Source organism: Corvus cornix, chromosome 10, assembly GCF_000738735.6.
Source record: "Corvus cornix cornix isolate S_Up_H32 chromosome 10, ASM73873v5, whole genome shotgun sequence".
In the NCBI taxonomy this organism is placed as follows: Eukaryota; Metazoa; Chordata; class Aves; order Passeriformes; family Corvidae; genus Corvus; species Corvus cornix.
Window position 1 is genome coordinate 10,115,986 of NC_046340.1, and position 16,202 is coordinate 10,132,187.

The window sequence follows — 16,202 nt, forward strand, 5'->3', positions numbered from 1 at the left end:
GAGAAAGGACCAGAATAAGGGTGGGAAAAGGTGTCTGGTAGTCATCATCCTGCCTCTTTGATCTGGGGCAGGGAGAACTGGACTTTTCTCCAGAGGCTGCTGGGGCACTGAGTTTTCCTTCTCCCTACAGCCCCTTTCAGGATGTGTGTGGCTCTGGAGGGACAGAGGGGGATGACTTTGGTCAGTCTGCCAGGGACATCCCAAGACATCACAGTGCACAGGGGACAGCAGTGCAGTGAGTGAAGCAGGCAGAGCAGGGGTTGGACTAATACAGATGTGGCCTAATACATCTTTTCCAGGCGACTCCGTGTTTTCTCCAAAGCTAAAAATATCCACTGACAGCCTTCCTCCCATTCAGCTGACACAGGAAATTTAAAGTCAGTGATAAGAGAAAGTGAGCCCGGAAAGGAAGCCAGTGTGCTGATAAGGTTTGATAATCTTCACTTTTGCATGACTTTTGCAGTGAGCTCTCATGTAAGACTCTGGAAGGCCTTGAGGGACTGCGGCAGCTGATTTTTCATGTCACTTGCAACATGAAGGATGTCGGCAGCTCAATTTGCTCCCAGAAACTTGCAGGGAGATTGGTGAGAACTGGACTTTCTTGGTGATCCTTACCAAAGCAGGGCTTTTGTGGGGCTTGGGAGGTGAACTTTAAGAGTTATTGTTGATGCAGGAGGCATGTGAATATTTAAGATGGCAATCTGGTTTGGGGAAAAGAGCGTTATAAGATCCCTGTGAAGGGGAGATGGCAGCCAGTTCATCCCTTGCTGGCTGATACTGATCCTGCTGGTTTCCTCACATGGCTTGCAGATACCAAGGAGTTACCTTAGCCTTCAAGAAGCTGTCCTTGCAGAACAGCATAAAAGAAGTCAAAATGATGATGTACAGTATTTAACAGACAGACAAATAGAACTGATGATCGAGCAAACGCCTGGAAATGACATCAAAGACTATGAGGACTTGCAAACTGGTAGGTCAGAGCAGACCAGTAATTTCTTGGAAATTAATATGTATGTCCAATTGAAATATTTCACAAATAGTAAATAAAAAGTACACCAGTTAGAGCTCACTTTGGAAATTGTTAAGATATAAAATTAGTAATGGAACTTTGGGGTCAGGACTGGGAAGTTTCTGGGATGGTTTGAGGTTACTGATTTAATTTTTTTTTTTTTTTAACAAGCTGTGTTTCATTTCTGCTCTGTGTAGAGTGAGAGTTGCCATAGTTTCAAGTCTGGCTTCTCTGTAGGGCCCCAGTCTTGTGATCTTTATGGAGGCCTTGCTCCACAGGAGGCAGGGAGAGCCCTTCCCTGTGAGGATGGCAGGAGGAGGGTGAAGGGGAGGTGTCGTGGGGACAGAAATACTGGCTGTGAAGAAGTGAGATGTGGGTTTTACAAGTGGAGTGTCAGATAGCAGCACTCCTCAGATAGATGTTGCTCTCTTGACTTGGCTGCGTGCTGGCTGTATCTGCAATGCATAAAACTCCACAAACTGCCTCATAGTCTTACTCTTCTGCACTGTGGTTTCCTAATGCTGGTCTATTGCTAACCCCCAATTCTTTATTTTTTTGCAGCCATTAATTTTCTCATAGAAACAGGGACACTACTGCACTTCCCAGACACAAGCCACGGCCTGAGGAACCTCTACTTCCTTGACCCCGTCTGGCTCTCAGAGTGTCTACAGAGGATTTTCAACATCAAGAGCTCCAAGTCTGTAGCTAAGAATGGAGTCATCAGAGCAGAGGACCTCAGGATGCTGCTGGTTGGAACGGGCTTCACCGAGCAGACCGAAGAGCAGTACTTCCAGTTCTTGGCCAAGTTTGAGATCGCCCTGCCTGTGGCCAATAACAGGTATGTTGATGATTAGAGAGGCTTAGTCAGACTGGAGAAAAATGGCCATTTAGTCAGTGGATATTAACAGGCTTTGCCTGTCCAAGTGGTTGTCTTGACAGGGTTCTTGTGCTGAGAAAATATCTGAGAGTGTTCAGCAGTGTCATGGAAGGCACCCATCCATTTGGGCTGTATTTCCTGAATTGAGTATCCTCTGGGCCAAACCAGCCCGTGTGAAAGCTTTCCCAGAGCAGTCTTTGTCCACTGGGTGCATTGAGGCTGGTGACAGGCTCAGCCACCAGCCCTGAGGGGCAGTGACACTGCCGGGGATGTGGCCACGAGCAGGTGGAAGCTGTAAGGGCTCAGCCGGCGCAGCTGCAGCCGGGAGAGGATGTGAGGCCACGGCTGCCAGGCCTGAAATATAGATGGGCTGGAGTCATCTGTTCCCAGTGAAAGATCCTCACTTGAGTGTGGCAGAAAACTTCAGATAATCAATAATTGTGTCAGCCCTGAAAGTAACAGCATTTTATTCCTGGTGAAATCAGGAAAGCGTAGCTGCAGCAGCAACGTGATTTGCTTGATTTTTAACCTCAGTAGGTGCTGATCAGTAGTTTTCCTAGAAATGGTCTAAGAAACCTCATTCTCTTTAAATGTTAATGAGTCCTCCTCCCCCTGCCCCCCGATTCCTTTTCCTCTGGGCAGAGTTCCCTGCGATTTTTCTCTCTCCCATCTGCTTGGCGACAGCCTGTTGTTGGGCAGGCGGTGGGACTAGAGCTGTATTGCACTTTTGATGTGGCATTTGCATTTCACTTCCTTGCCCTTGCAGGACAGCGCGGCTGCATCGCCCTGAGCCTCTCGGGAGCTCTGAATGCCAGCACAAGTGCAGCATTCTCTGTGCTGTCATTATGCCTGTCACTTATCCAGTCCCGGATGCCAACAAATTTTCTCAGGCTTAACACAGATAAAGCAGCAATGTTTCTGCTTAGTCCAAAATGCCTTTTGGACTCCTTGTCACTATCTGCCATTTTTCTCCAAGGCAATTACATTGTCTGTGCCTCGGGAACAAGGAAACTGCTTTTTCGTGGCCTGCCCAATGTTTTTCTGAGCGATCCAAGCCACATTAGCAGAATATTCTTCCCACTGACGGGCTGTAGCTATAGCAGGTTGGATTAATTTAATGTACTAGCCAGACACAGAGCAGTTATTTGTTACTGTGCTGCTGCAATTATTGTCTAGATTGCCAGATAGGGTTTCTGTGCAGTCAGTAGAGAAAGCAGCTGCCAGTTTCTGTTCTGAAAGGGTGGATGGGGGCATGTTTCACATATTTTCAAAATTTGCATTGGCTGTTGTTCAAGAGCCTCGAATCACCATCTGTGTTATAATCCACTAGATAGTTGTGGCCCAGAAGGGCCTCACTGGCCCTTCCTACTCTCCTAGACCCTTTCTTGGATGTGCTGAGGAAAATTTATTGGCTGTCTGATGATGCATCCACTACTTTTATAGAGCAAGAAGTTTTAGTTTGTTGCACTCCTTTTGTGCCTAAGGTGCATGTAACTTAACTGTGTTCTGCTTCTTAAAATACAGTTAAAAGCATGACCATTCTTATTGCAATTTATAATTGAAATTATGCCAGTTTTACATTCCAAAGATGTTTCATGGAACAGATAATTTGATCATGTAATATGTCATCACGTGTGACATATGGAGAGAGCTGTTCTCTAATGATGGCTGGTTTTTTTGAGCTGATATTTCAGGTTTTACAGAATGCTGCAGCTGCTGGAGAGAAAACGTGAGAGGCTTTAAAGCACTGGATTCTGACCCAGCATTAGTTCTGGTTGTGTCTAGTCCCTGCCAGTGTTATTTTGGTCAGGTCTCTTGGCCACGTGCCTTGTTGCTGTCGTTGTGCCCGTCAACGATGAGCCCCAGATGCCAACACATTTTCTGAGGCTCAACACTGATAAAACAGCAGTGTGTCTGCTTATAAGCAAATAACATTTTAGATTGTACAGGCGTCCTGGGATGTGTTTGGTACAGAAGAATATCACTGACAAGAGATTTACTGGCAAGTATTGAAAGCCATAAGCTCATGGTTTTCAAAACAGTTCCAGTGTTCCAGGAGGTTTAACTTCCCAAATACTAAAGATCAGGACAAATGAATATTCTGGGCTTACTGGGAGATCTGAAAATAATTTTAAAACATTGTGGTCCCCTACTCCAGCATAACTCTGTTGCTGCTGGCTGGTCAGGCACAGATAACATCAAGTCTCCTTCACACTTGGGCAAAGTACTAATAATCTGATTGCAGGGGAATCTGAGCTAGACAAGTGATTTCTCTGCTGGCAACAGCCTGGCCATGTGAGCTCTTGCTTTAGGGGTTTGTTAGGGATGTGGCAGGAATCCATCAGCCACAGGATGGAGCAGCAGGAATCCCTGTCATGCTGACCCATGAGGTGTTCTCGTTCTGGAGCTGGGTTGAGACAGAGCAGCCCAGTCCCTGCAGCCTTTCTCCCCCGTCCTGGGCTTACTGAACCTGAGCTGCTGGAGGTTGTTTTTGCATTGATCTCCTGTTCCACAGCTGTAATTCCCTGCTTACTACCAGGGCAGAGTAGTACCCAAAAAATGAATCCCGACATCGCAGCTGTTCTAATGGCCCTATATTTTAATGCATTTAATTTGTGAGTACACAAATGCTCATTACATCAATTTTAGTCCTTTCCAATAGCCCTGGCTGAATTATGTAATGTCTGTTTTGCCTCTGCTTGCTTCCATAGTGTAAATTAATTTCTCCATGTATTGCTGCAGAGCTTTAGTCTAAAAGCTTTTTTATATGCAGTAGGCTGTGCCATTAAAAATCTCTTTGGAGACTGAATCGCCCTATTATCTGGTAACAATGTACTCACTGTTAAAAGCTGTAGCTAAAATCTGAGCTGTTGAACTTGATGTGTTTCAGCTACCTCCTTCCTCATCTGCTTCCTACCAAGCCGGCGTTAGATATCCACGGGCTCTGCCACCAGACCACAAACACAGTCCAGAGGGTCTTCAAGATGAGTTTTGTCCCCGTTGGCTTTTGGCAAAGGTTCATAGCCCGGATGTTAATTAGCCTGGCAGAGATGGACCTCCAGGTAGGTTACTGTGTCTGCCTGCAAACAAAAGCAGACAGCTAAAGTGGTTCGGTGTAAGTGGGATGTCTCTTCACATCCTGCTCACTTCTGTCAAGACTTCAGTAACATCATTTGAGTAAATAGGGAGAGACAAGGCTCTGCACTGAAAATCTGATTCTGTTTTTACAGTAAGTGTCACTGAGAACAACATATCTGGGGGAGAAAACCTGAGTTCTCCACAGCCTCTTTATAACATGATCCCCTGGAAGGTCTCAGTTCCTCCAGCATCTTCCAGTTACAAGTAATTGGAGTTCTGCCTGCGGCTCTTGTCCATGACCATTCCACCAGGCCAGACTCCCTGACGGCTTTGCCAGAGGAGATCTGGAATAGCTCCACCAAAGCCAGATATCTGAATCTCTATGGGTTTAAATGGGAAGAAAATTATAGGACTGTTGCCTTAATGAGGCACCCTGTTAGTGCAAGTGCTGTGAGTGACATTGAAGTAGTGTTTGCAAGGTTCTGAGAGCCAAGTGAATTTTGATGTTGTTGCAGACATGTTTGCAGCAGTTTCTATCTGAAACTGTAATAAATACCTGCAAAATATTTATAGTACTGCTCTGGTATCTTCTTAGCAGCTCTCCATTAAACTGTGGTCTGTCAGTGATGCACAGAACATGGAAAACATGATACCTGTTTTTGGAAGGTCCTCTGTGTTCCAGGCTTCTCAAACCATGTAGTAACTTTACCTCTTTTAATGGGCTGTCTTGGCAACCCCTTGCTTACATCCTCTTGGGCACTACATAATCCTAGAGCACCTTTCCTAGGGGCTTCATCCAGTCCTCATGAAGGGAGTGGAAAGGATGCCAGGCGTCAGACCTGTCTGCAGGCAAATAAATGCTGGAGCAATGAGTACAGCGGAGTCCTGCAGATTAACTTTTTGGTTTTAAAACAGAAATCCATTTTGCTCTAAGTGCTGGTTTGAAGTGTCTTGGAGAAGAGCCATCTTCCTCCTACTGAAACAGGTGGAAAAGTTAACTCTATGCATTGAGGGCAGACTTCATCATTCACTAGAACATTTAGTGCTTTAGGTTCATAAGACTTTTGCAAATGCAGAATAAATATGGCAAATGTCACAGTTATAGAATTAGCTTTGTGCACTGATATGAAATGGTTCTTTTTTGAGTGGCATGAAAAAGATTTCCACTGTGGAAAAATCAATTTTACCACGTGTATTTCCATTCCATTGCAAAATTTTATATGAGCACAAGTCACTTTTACTGTAAAAGGTACAACAGCACCTGTGAAAGCCAAAAAAAGAAATCACCTTCTTGCTTGATTAAAACGTCCTTATGAGAAAATTCAGCAGTTTAATGATTTTCATGCTTTTCTGTTTGTTTCAGCTTTTTGAAAACAAGAAGAACACCAAGACAAGAAACAAAAAGGTGACCATCTACAGCTTCACAGGCACCCAAAGGAACCGCTGCAGCACATTCCGAGTCAAAAGGACTCACACTGTTTACTGGCAGGAAGGTCTGTTCGTTACCTTTGATGGAGGCTATCTTAGGTAATTTGTGTTCATAATGCAGCATGTGTGACAGGGGACTAATAGAGTGTATGAAACACATCAGCTGAATGGAGATGAATGGATCTGACTCAGGCTATGGGCTCACTCATCAGGAGAAGAGGAGGCTCTCCTAACGCACATAACTCATCTGGTAACAACTGCTGACAAAAATTATGAATAACTGATTATTTGGCAGGTCTGAATGTATCAACTTTATCTGTTATTGCAGCCACAAATTGAAAGAGACCTGAGAGCAGAGCAGGGCTCTGCCAGCTTAAAATCGTGCATTTTCACAAGCAAAGATTTCTTTGCCTCAATGAGTTTTCCACTGAATCCTAAAACTTCACCACTGCGTGGCAGTAATCCAGGTCAATGGACGTGCTTCTGTGCAGCAGGGACTGTGGACAACTGCCTTAACCTGGCCAAGGCAGAGTGTCTGCTGGCTGCAAGCCTGGGGAAAACCTCCTGTCCATGTTCTTTCACAAATGCAGACACTTAAGACTTTTGCTCCTTCGGTCGCTGGCAAGACAGGGAGGAACCATTGGTGCTGTTTCATGGTTGGAGACCAGAAAGAAACAGTGACCTTCCCGAGTTTCCAAGCTCAGTAGAGACTTGAACCCAGACACTGCAAACCACAGGCTGGAATCCTAAATTCTGGACCATGGTAGTGGTCATACTGTTATCTCCCTGTGTGTTTCAGGGAGTTACACTTTCGTGGAAATTGTGCAAAAATGATGTTCATAAACTTTTCCTAATGGTTGTTGGAAATATCATTATTATTCCACTGGAATTTTTACTGATTTTACACCTCCCAACCTTCCATCATTCTGTATGGGGCATTTCTGTCAAAACTCTCCATCATGCTCAGCTCACTTAGGCCACAGTTTTCCCTACATCTGACCTTCTGTAGTGTTTACCCTTTGTGAGGAACTGGCGCTTCTGTGCAAGAATTCTCTTCTGAAAGTCATTTGCAGAGCAGACTGAGTTGAAAATCACCCCCTAAGCTAGTTTGCTTTGTGTTTTGATGACTCATGAACTATGTGTTATTATGTAACTCAGGTTTCCTGCCAGAAAGAACACTTGTTGACACTGACACTTCAGAAAAGCTTCACAGGTCTGTCTTTTGGCTTTCTCACGCAGTGTCGAGTCTTCTGATGTGAACTGGAAAAAGAAAAAAAGTGGTGGAATTAAAATAATTTCCCAGTCAGAAGTGAGAGACTTTTCAGCCATGGCATTCATCACGGATCATGTCAACTCTTTGATAGACCAGTGGTTCCCTGGTAAGAGAACAACTGTAATTTTCTGTGCAGTGTTATGTCTTTTAAACAGAGGGTTCTTTTAACTTAGACAGAGCTCTCCAGGTGCACAATATTGTGTGTTAATTGAAGACCCCTCGGGCTCTCACAGTCTCAAGCCAATAACATCTGATAAAAGCTAATAAACCTGCAGACAGATCAAGATTAGTTGCCAACACCCTTTGGTCTAGACATTGTGTCTTCCAGTCTGTCTGTCACAGCAGCACAGGTGAAACATTACAGATCAGGCAGGACCTGTAGACGTTCAAGAGACTTGTCCAGTGCTCATAGCAGGGGCAGGATTTGACCCAAACTGCTTGGTGCTGTCCCTTGAACTCATTTTGGCATCAGCTGGGATAAGAATTTGCCCATAATTTCTAACATTCTGAGAGTTATAGAATTCTGATGTGAGAGGCATGAGAATGTGGTACCAAGGACTCCATGCCGAGGTAACTTCCTTGACTCCTGCAGCTGTTTCTCCTGTGTTCAACACAGATCCTGCTGTTACCCAGCAGGCTGTTTGCAACCCCAGTACACTTTGTTTGAAACGAAAGCAAAATCTGAAGTGCTCTTTGTCATCCTACCCTAGTCTAGAAAGCAGTGCCAAAGTCTCTTAATTGGAGGCTCTGTGGAGGAAACAGTGGTGCGCTCTCACATACATTCTACATATTCTGAAGATAAAAGAATATTTTATTTGCCTTTGGATTAAAATAATGCTAAAGTTAATCAGTGAAGCTTGAGAAGAGTCCCGACTTCAAAGGCTGCAGCCTGTGTTCACCCTGACTAATTGTGGGCATTTAACAGAGCCTGTCACCACCAAATCCCTCTGTAGTTTTGGGAGAGGTGTGAACCTCCCAAAGGCTCAGTCATGATAGAATCCATGTTTCCCGTGGAGGGGCTGAAAACGTTGCCCATGAGGGAGCCCACAGGAGCTGCGTTCCCAGACTGGGTGCTGCAGGTGAGTGCTCAGCCTGAGCTCGGTGTGCTGTGCCTCCCAGCCTGCGCCCATCCCCATTCCCACCTCCAGCCATCTGGCAGTTTGCAGTCTGGGAAGAGACAGAGACACCCAGCAAGTAAAAGGGTCTCTCCAATGCTTTATTCACATACTCCTAATTTTTGCTGGTCCTGCATATATTTTCCTTGCAGGCTTGTGCATTACCTGTGACCAGAGCAGGGTGGGTGTTGGGTTACAGCCACAGTCCTGTCTCCCCAGCACTGTCCCTGTAGACATTGCAAAAAGCTATTTTCTATTCCAGTCAATACCCTGCAGCAGATTGCTGCTGTGTGAGCGCGACCGTTTCCAGCCAGTGGATCCAGGTCATGCCTGCGGACACTGGAATGCACTCGGAGCTGTTGTTCCTTCTCAGCTGGTGTGAATGATGTTGTTTCCTGTTTGTTTGCTCTCTTTGAAGCCCTCACAGCCATGGAGAGCGATGGCACGTTGCTGATGGAGCAGTATGTGCCCTGCCACATCTGTGCAGCTGCCAGGCCGGAGCAGGGCGAGGGCAGCGAAAGGGCAGAGGACGTGCAGTACTTCAACATGGAGGATTGTGTCTTGACTGCCATTGAACTGGACTACATCACATGTCCTAACCACCCTGACATCCCCGTGTCTCTTCAAGAGCTGGTCCCGGAGCTTTTCATGACTGATTTTCCTGCCAGGTAATGTGTGACAGCCTTTGATTGAGTTTCAGTGTACCTGTGCGACTTGGTTGGGCCCTTTTCCTAAGTCGCCTCTGCTAGAGGGATGTACTGACCACAGGAAGAAAATCCATCTGCTCTCAATCTGTGCTCTGGCAATTCATCCTGAACTGCACTCCTGGTGTTCAGCAACTTGCTTAGACAATAGCTGTGTGCTGACCGAGTCATCACACTGGGGGTCCTTTGAGATCACTGTGGTGCAATGTGAAAGTCCCTTTTTAAAGCCACAGCTGTCCTGCATTGCCCAGAACTCTGGCCAGAACTTTCTGTAGTTGGAGTCTTTCTGGGATCCCACAAAAGGAGATTTTAATGTGGCAAAACCAAAAGGAAGTCCCACTGAAATGGCCTTAATTTTGTAAGGGCCTGTAGGTGAGTGAGTTTATGGACACCACAGGAAGATTCACACTGAGTCGGGGCTCCTGCTCAGCTGAGGGCTGCTGGATGTGTTGGGTGTGTGGCAGCCCTGAACAGCTGAAGGAGCTCTTCCCTACCCATAGCAGCACTGCCAAATCTTTAAGCTGCTTAACTGCGTTCCCAGATGGGCTCAGTCTTATACCCCTTCTTAGCTGGTGTGAAGAGCAGGAGACCTGAGGGCAGGCAGGACAGGAGAGCAGTGTCCCCTTTGGCTCACCCTCTCTCGGACGTTTGAGTGCCTAATGCAGAATCATGAGACCTCTAGACCAAACTGTCCTGTTGGCTGCTGTCAGAGCTTTCTGTGCTCTCACTGGCCCCTGTTGCTTTGTTGGGGTCATTTTTCTGGGCAAACACCCCATCAGCTTGTCACGCCAGCCCTCCTCACACTGTTATCTCCTGCAGATTTATTTGGCGGGTGTGAGGCGAGTAGAGATGTTTGAAGTGTGAACAGCTGTAAAAGTAGTCTCTGGGAGAGTGGGGAAATGATGAATTGCAGCCTGGAAACACTAAGCTGATTTGAATAATCAGGTTTCAGAGTATGGGGCTGTTCGTAAACATCCTGTCCTGCCTTGGTGGAAAAAAGAGGAACAGGAGGTAAATTAAGAAAAAAAAATCGTTAATACAGATAAATGGTACAAGTATCAGTACCTGTGTCATCTGCGTGGAAAAGGAGCTTATGTGCTTCCAGATCTATTTGATTCTTGTGGGATAAATTAGTTAAAAGCCTTTTGTGCTTCTTTGCTAAAATTACTTTTTTCTGTGAGAAATCTGTTGTACACCATGAGCCAACATGGAGAGCACTGAGATGACCAAGGTAGTTTATGTGATCCAGTCCTCTTGTTAGAAAAGGCAAGAACCTATTAGGCATTTGCAAAAATGGAAAGCACATTAAAAACATGAATTTACAATGTCTTTGAAACTTTAATTAAAAACCCCCAATTTCTATTTGGCAGACTGTTCCTGGAAAATAGCAAACTGGAATGCAGTGAAAATGAAAACAACGTTCTTGGCCAGGGTGGAAGTGGAACTGTTATATATCGGGCACGATACCAAGGAAAACCAGTGGCTGTGAAGAGATTTCAGATTAAAAAATGCAAGGGTTCTCCCACTTCAGCTGCAGGTACAGTGCACAGATCCCAAGCTAAGACCAAAGAGTCTGCGAAGTGCTGACAGCATCTGTTTAAATACAGCATGGAAATAGATAGCCAAACTGATGGGTTTCAGTGGAGGAGGAGGATGCATCTGAGAATTCTTCATGAGTGCCTGTAGTGATGAAGGTCACTGGCACTGCAGGAGGCTTCTCTCCTGCAGGTCAGTGTGTGGATTCATAGGGTGCCAAGGCAGAGCCCTTGACTGGGAAGGGAGGCAAGATTTCAACTCCTGTTCCCATGCTATTTAGCCATGAGAAGTGTGGGTTTGCTTGGATTTGCACTAAGGACTTGTGGGTCTCCACCTCTGGATTAGTGTTTTACCCCATCTGTGCCAGCAGCTGCAGAAAGCAACCTGGGAATCCTTCTGAGCCCACCAGCTTCTCCACGCAGGGATGGGCTCTCCTGTGGAGCCCAAGTTTCCAGCAGAGCCTCAGTCCATGGAAAGGGGAAAGTGCCTTACATTCCTCATTTTTGTCAGGGGAGGATGTGGTGAATCCCTGAGCTGTGGAGGAGGCCAGCTGCTGTCCCAGTGACAAATAACCTTCAGGAAGAGCCGACCTGCCTGAGCAGCCTGTGGTGTGCTGTGGCAGCAGGACCATTATTGTGATGAGTCTCTCTTCTGGCAGGGAAGTTGGGAAGCTGTAGGGAGGAGCCCTTCCAGCAAAGGGTCTACAATGTGCCATCTACACAGAGACCCTGCTGGGAGAAGCACAGCACGAGTTTTCCAAAGTCATCCAGGGGATATATGAGAACAGCATGTGCCAGACACCTGAGCCTGGTGTTTAAGGACCAAGGGAGCTCTTGCTTCCTGAGGCACCAGATATATCCTGCTTATAGCCAGTGTCTGTTAGTGGCTCATGCATCAACATAAGGATTCAACTTAAAGCCTTGCTGTTGGCATAATCCCACCAGCTGCCTTACTCCTGCAGCCCTTGCTTGGTGGTCACCTCCCAAACAGTTTGTGACTCGTTTCCTGAGCTGGGCAGTCAGAAGGGGGTTGTGTGTCTTGCCAGATACCATGCTGAAGCACCTGCGAGCCATGGATGCCATGAAGAACTTCTCGGAGTTCCGGCAGGAAGCCAGCATGCTGCACTCCCTGCAGCACCCCTGCATCGTGTCCCTCATCGGCATCAGCATCCACCCGCTCTGCTTCGCCCTCGAGCTGGCCCCCCTGGGCAGCCTCACCACCGTCTTGTCTGAGAACTCCAAAGGTAAAGCTGGGCTCTCCCCCCACTCCTGTCCACCTGAAAAATGGTCAGCAATGTTTAAATTACTGCTTGATTTGCTGGAGAGGATTTTTTTTTTTCCGGACTAAGGGAAGTGGGAAGGATGGAATTGTTCTTAAACTGGGCTTTTGGGAGGCTAGTAAAAATTGATGCTCAGGATTCTCAAAACTACTTTGGAGACCTGGATTTTCAATTTTTCTGCAAATTAATATGGAGTACATCTCTCTTCAGTGCTGCATGGATCATGCTGTGTTCTTCCCCCTGCAGATGGGTGTCTGGTACTCTAAATTATCTCATAATTATCTGTATTGCTGTCATTGTCAAATGAATGACACTAATTCCGAGATAAGTTGAGGCCATCTGACCCTCTTGGCACCTTGGCTTCATGTCAACTTTCAGTCAAACACTAATTTTCACCAGAAGATTTAGCGGCCTAGAAGTGAAAGGGTTTAAAAAAGGGATCTAATAGGACTGTCAGACGCATATAGTAACATAAACAGTGTCATTTCATATGGTGGCATTGAGTGATGTTTTAAAAGGTTGTCAGTTTACTGCTCTGGAGTTAAAAAGAGAAGGAGAGAGGGGTAAGAAGAAGCAGTTATGGCAATTACAAGAGCTGAAGACGGGCTGTTCCTTTGTGCCAGGCTCCTCCTTTGTGCCGCTGGGACACATGCTGACGCACAAAATAGCCTACCAGATCGTCACAGGCCTGGCCTACCTGCACAAGAAGAACATAATCTTCTGCGACCTCAAGTCAGACAATATTTTGGTGTGGTCCCTGGACGTCAGAGAGCACATCAACATCAAGCTCTCCGACTACGGCATCTCCCGGCAGTCGTTCCACGAGGGCGCACTGGGCGTGGAGGGCACGCCAGGGTACCAGGCCCCCGAGATCCGGCCCCGCATCGTCTACGACGAGAAGGTGACTGGGGGTGTCTGTGGGGCAGCCCTGTGATGGCAGTGGGGGGCTGGCACCATTCCATGGCTCAATTGGCTCAATTCCATTATCCATGCATGGAGGTAGCACTGGCTTTCCCACTGTGGCCATCCTTGCTCTCCTCTTCACCCACCAACAGAGCCTTGCCCTGATTTTCCCTCTGTTTCTGGCTCTAGGTGGACATGTTCTCCTATGGGATGGTCCTGTATGAGCTGCTATCTGGCCAGCGGCCTGTGCTGGGACACCACCAGCTCCAGATCGCAAAGAAACTGTCCAAAGGGATCCGTCCTGTCCTTGGGCAGCCCGAGGAGGTGCAGCTCTACAGGATGCAGGCACTCATGATGGAGTGTTGGGACACTAAGCCAGAAAAGGTACAAGACCACCCACCTGACCTGTGTTCTCTGATCTGGCTGATCAGGAGGGCTGAGCTTGCTCCTGGTACAGCACAACAGCTCAATTGCCCATTTACCCCTCCTGCTGATTTGGTCCAGAATTTCTGTTGACTTAAATGAGAGTTTTATGAATGAAATGATGACAGATATGTCGCCTTAGACATCTGAAGGGACTTGAAGGTCCCTTGATGTTGATGGCAGTTAGGCTGCTGATTTGACCAGGGCAAGACATTACCCATAATTTCTAGAAACAGCTCCAGTGTCATGCTGTGAGTGCAACTACAAAGACTTCAAAATCCCCAAGATTATAAAAGGAGGTATGAGGAAGAAAAAGGTTCAAAGTACAAGAAAAGGATTATGCTGCATTGCGTTTTTCATGAATTTCAGTTGGTGTTTTAGAGCTGCTGTCCTTCAAACAAAGGTCAGCCTGACTCCCGAACAGCTCCACACTGTCATGCAATGGGTCGGCTTCCAAAATTTGTAAGCCTGAAGAAGTGATTCAGTAAAACGTGTAAGAGAATGACAGACCAAGCTTTACTAAATAATCATAGAACCACAGAATGGTTTGGGTTGGAAGGAACCTTAAATATAATCCAGCTCCAGGGACATCCAGCCTGTGCTTGTGCTTGGGATTGCCCCGATCCAGGGGTAGGACCTTGTGCTTGGCCTTGTTGAACCTCATATTTGTTATGGTTCTCTTATTTCATCTTGTGATGTGTCTTTCTCTTTTCCTTCCCCCTCAGCGTCCCCTGGCCATTTCTGTGGTCGGGCAGATGAAAGATCCTACCTTTGCAACGTTTATGTACCTGCTGCCGTGTGGGAAGCAGTCTTCCTTCTTCTGCTCCTCAGGGCAGGAGTACACGGTGGTGTTTTGGGATGGGAAGGAGGACACCAGGTGAGATGGCTCATATTAGCAATTTCTTTTTTTTTTCTTTTTCCTTTTTAAGTAAAAAATCCTTCAGCATCTTCTCTCCTGCCTCTGGGAGGGAGGTAAAGAAGGTGAAAGTGAACTTGGATGAATGCCAAGAATACAGTAAACACTGTTTTCCCAAACTCTTTTAATTGGGAACAGTGCTTGCTTTATAAAGGATATTTAATGAGCTTAACTCTGCTTCAGTTAATATGAGGAGAAGATTAGGGCAGTGTAATGATTCACACACACAGGATGAAGCATTTGCACATGAGAACAGACGTGTTCTGCCTTTCCTAATGAGGCCATTTAACACTAAACCTTTCCTAATTGAGGCTGCAGTTCCATCTCTCTTCTGCAAAACAATTAAGCACATGCTTAAATCCTATTGCAATCATCGGGAGTTAACCACATGCCTGGAGCTGTGTGTGCATCCAAGTGTGCACTGCCAGTAAAATGTGTTCTGGACTGAAGGCATGTGCTTAAAATGTTATTAAATTGTGGCTGAGGTGATGGCATTTTGCTCAGCCACATGTGACCTGCAGCTAGTTAGGTTCATTTTTATGGATGCTACTGATTTTTATAGCCTCAGTCTTATTTGGAAACATTCACAAATTGATCTGAATTTTATATTAATGTGTTCATTATTTGTAACCATTAAGCTAATGGGAAAGGCACATGATTTGTTCCTGAACTATTTGCTTTGCTGTTTGTGGTGCCTGGTCAGTTGTTCAGTGCAGGTAGTGTAACTTTTCCTGCTGAACTGGTGAAGCACATGGCACTCCCAGATGTATTTTGAATACATGGATGTTGTCCAAATATTCACAGCAATATATCTCAGTGAATCTGCTTCCTGACTGGACAATCCACTTGCTGGAGACTGCTGAATAACAAGTTACTCACATGTGACAGATTTCAGGATGTGTAATTGCTTGTGCCACAGTTGGTAAAACATCTGGGACTCACAGATGTGGTTGTGAATATCCAATTATTGTTCAAACATTCAAACCCAATAAACTTCCCCAAACAAACAAAATCCTTTTAGCTACAAAAAACTATTAATTAGCCATATTTATAAATAATTTTTATTAGGTTACAGATCTTTGCTCTGTAGAATCATGCTCCTCTGTTTATGTACTGGAATAATAATGAAGCCAGATAACAGTGAGGCGGTGAACTTGGAGAGCAGATATTCTCTTGAGAACCTAATGGGCAAGATGGGCTGAGACTTCCCAGCTATTAATTACTGCTGTTCAGCTGGAGCTGTTTGTCTCACAGCTCAATTACAGGAACAGACCACATATGTCCTTGTAACCCTGTGCAAAGTCAGAGAGCTGAGTGTAAATCTTCACAGAAGCAATTGCACATCTGCCCCTGAGGAAGAGCCATGGCACATCTTTCTCTTCCTTTACAATGAGGAATTTACAGTTTGGAGGGGTGTAGATCCTTGCAGCATCATCCACATCTGGGCACTTGTGTTATGGCTTGGCCAAAAGTGCCACAAGTCCCTCAGCCCCGTGCAGGCGGAATGTTGGCTGTAGGAAATTGTTGCTTGCTCCTTTCAGGAACTACACGGTGGTGAACCTGGAGAAAGGAGTCATGGAAGTGCAGAGGATGAGCTGCCCAGGAATGAAGCTGTGCTGCCAACTCAAATTTCAGAATGCCCTGTGGACAGCCACGGAGGT

The 16,202-nt window shown here is 46.0% G+C and overlaps 1 protein-coding gene across 6 annotated transcripts in view; it reads left to right on the forward strand.

Annotated features, from left to right (window-relative positions):
• LRRK1 (leucine rich repeat kinase 1) overlaps positions 1–16,202 on the forward strand; it is a 73,777-nt gene that overhangs the window by 46,409 nt on the left and 11,166 nt on the right. For all 6 annotated transcript variants that reach the window (XM_010390981.4, XM_010390978.4, XM_039557690.1 and 3 more), the window contains 13 exons: positions 464–584; positions 811–970; positions 1,571–1,847; positions 4,777–4,948; positions 6,328–6,491; positions 7,632–7,771; positions 9,199–9,448; positions 10,855–11,021; positions 12,066–12,263; positions 12,923–13,200; positions 13,392–13,586; positions 14,351–14,502; positions 16,083–16,200. In XM_010390981.4, the coding sequence (XP_010389283.3) occupies positions 464–584; positions 811–970; positions 1,571–1,847; positions 4,777–4,948; positions 6,328–6,491; positions 7,632–7,771; positions 9,199–9,448; positions 10,855–11,021; positions 12,066–12,263; positions 12,923–13,200; positions 13,392–13,586; positions 14,351–14,502; positions 16,083–16,200 (2,392 nt within the window). The remainder of the gene's footprint in view (positions 1–463; positions 585–810; positions 971–1,570; positions 1,848–4,776; positions 4,949–6,327; positions 6,492–7,631; positions 7,772–9,198; positions 9,449–10,854; positions 11,022–12,065; positions 12,264–12,922; positions 13,201–13,391; positions 13,587–14,350; positions 14,503–16,082; positions 16,201–16,202) is intronic.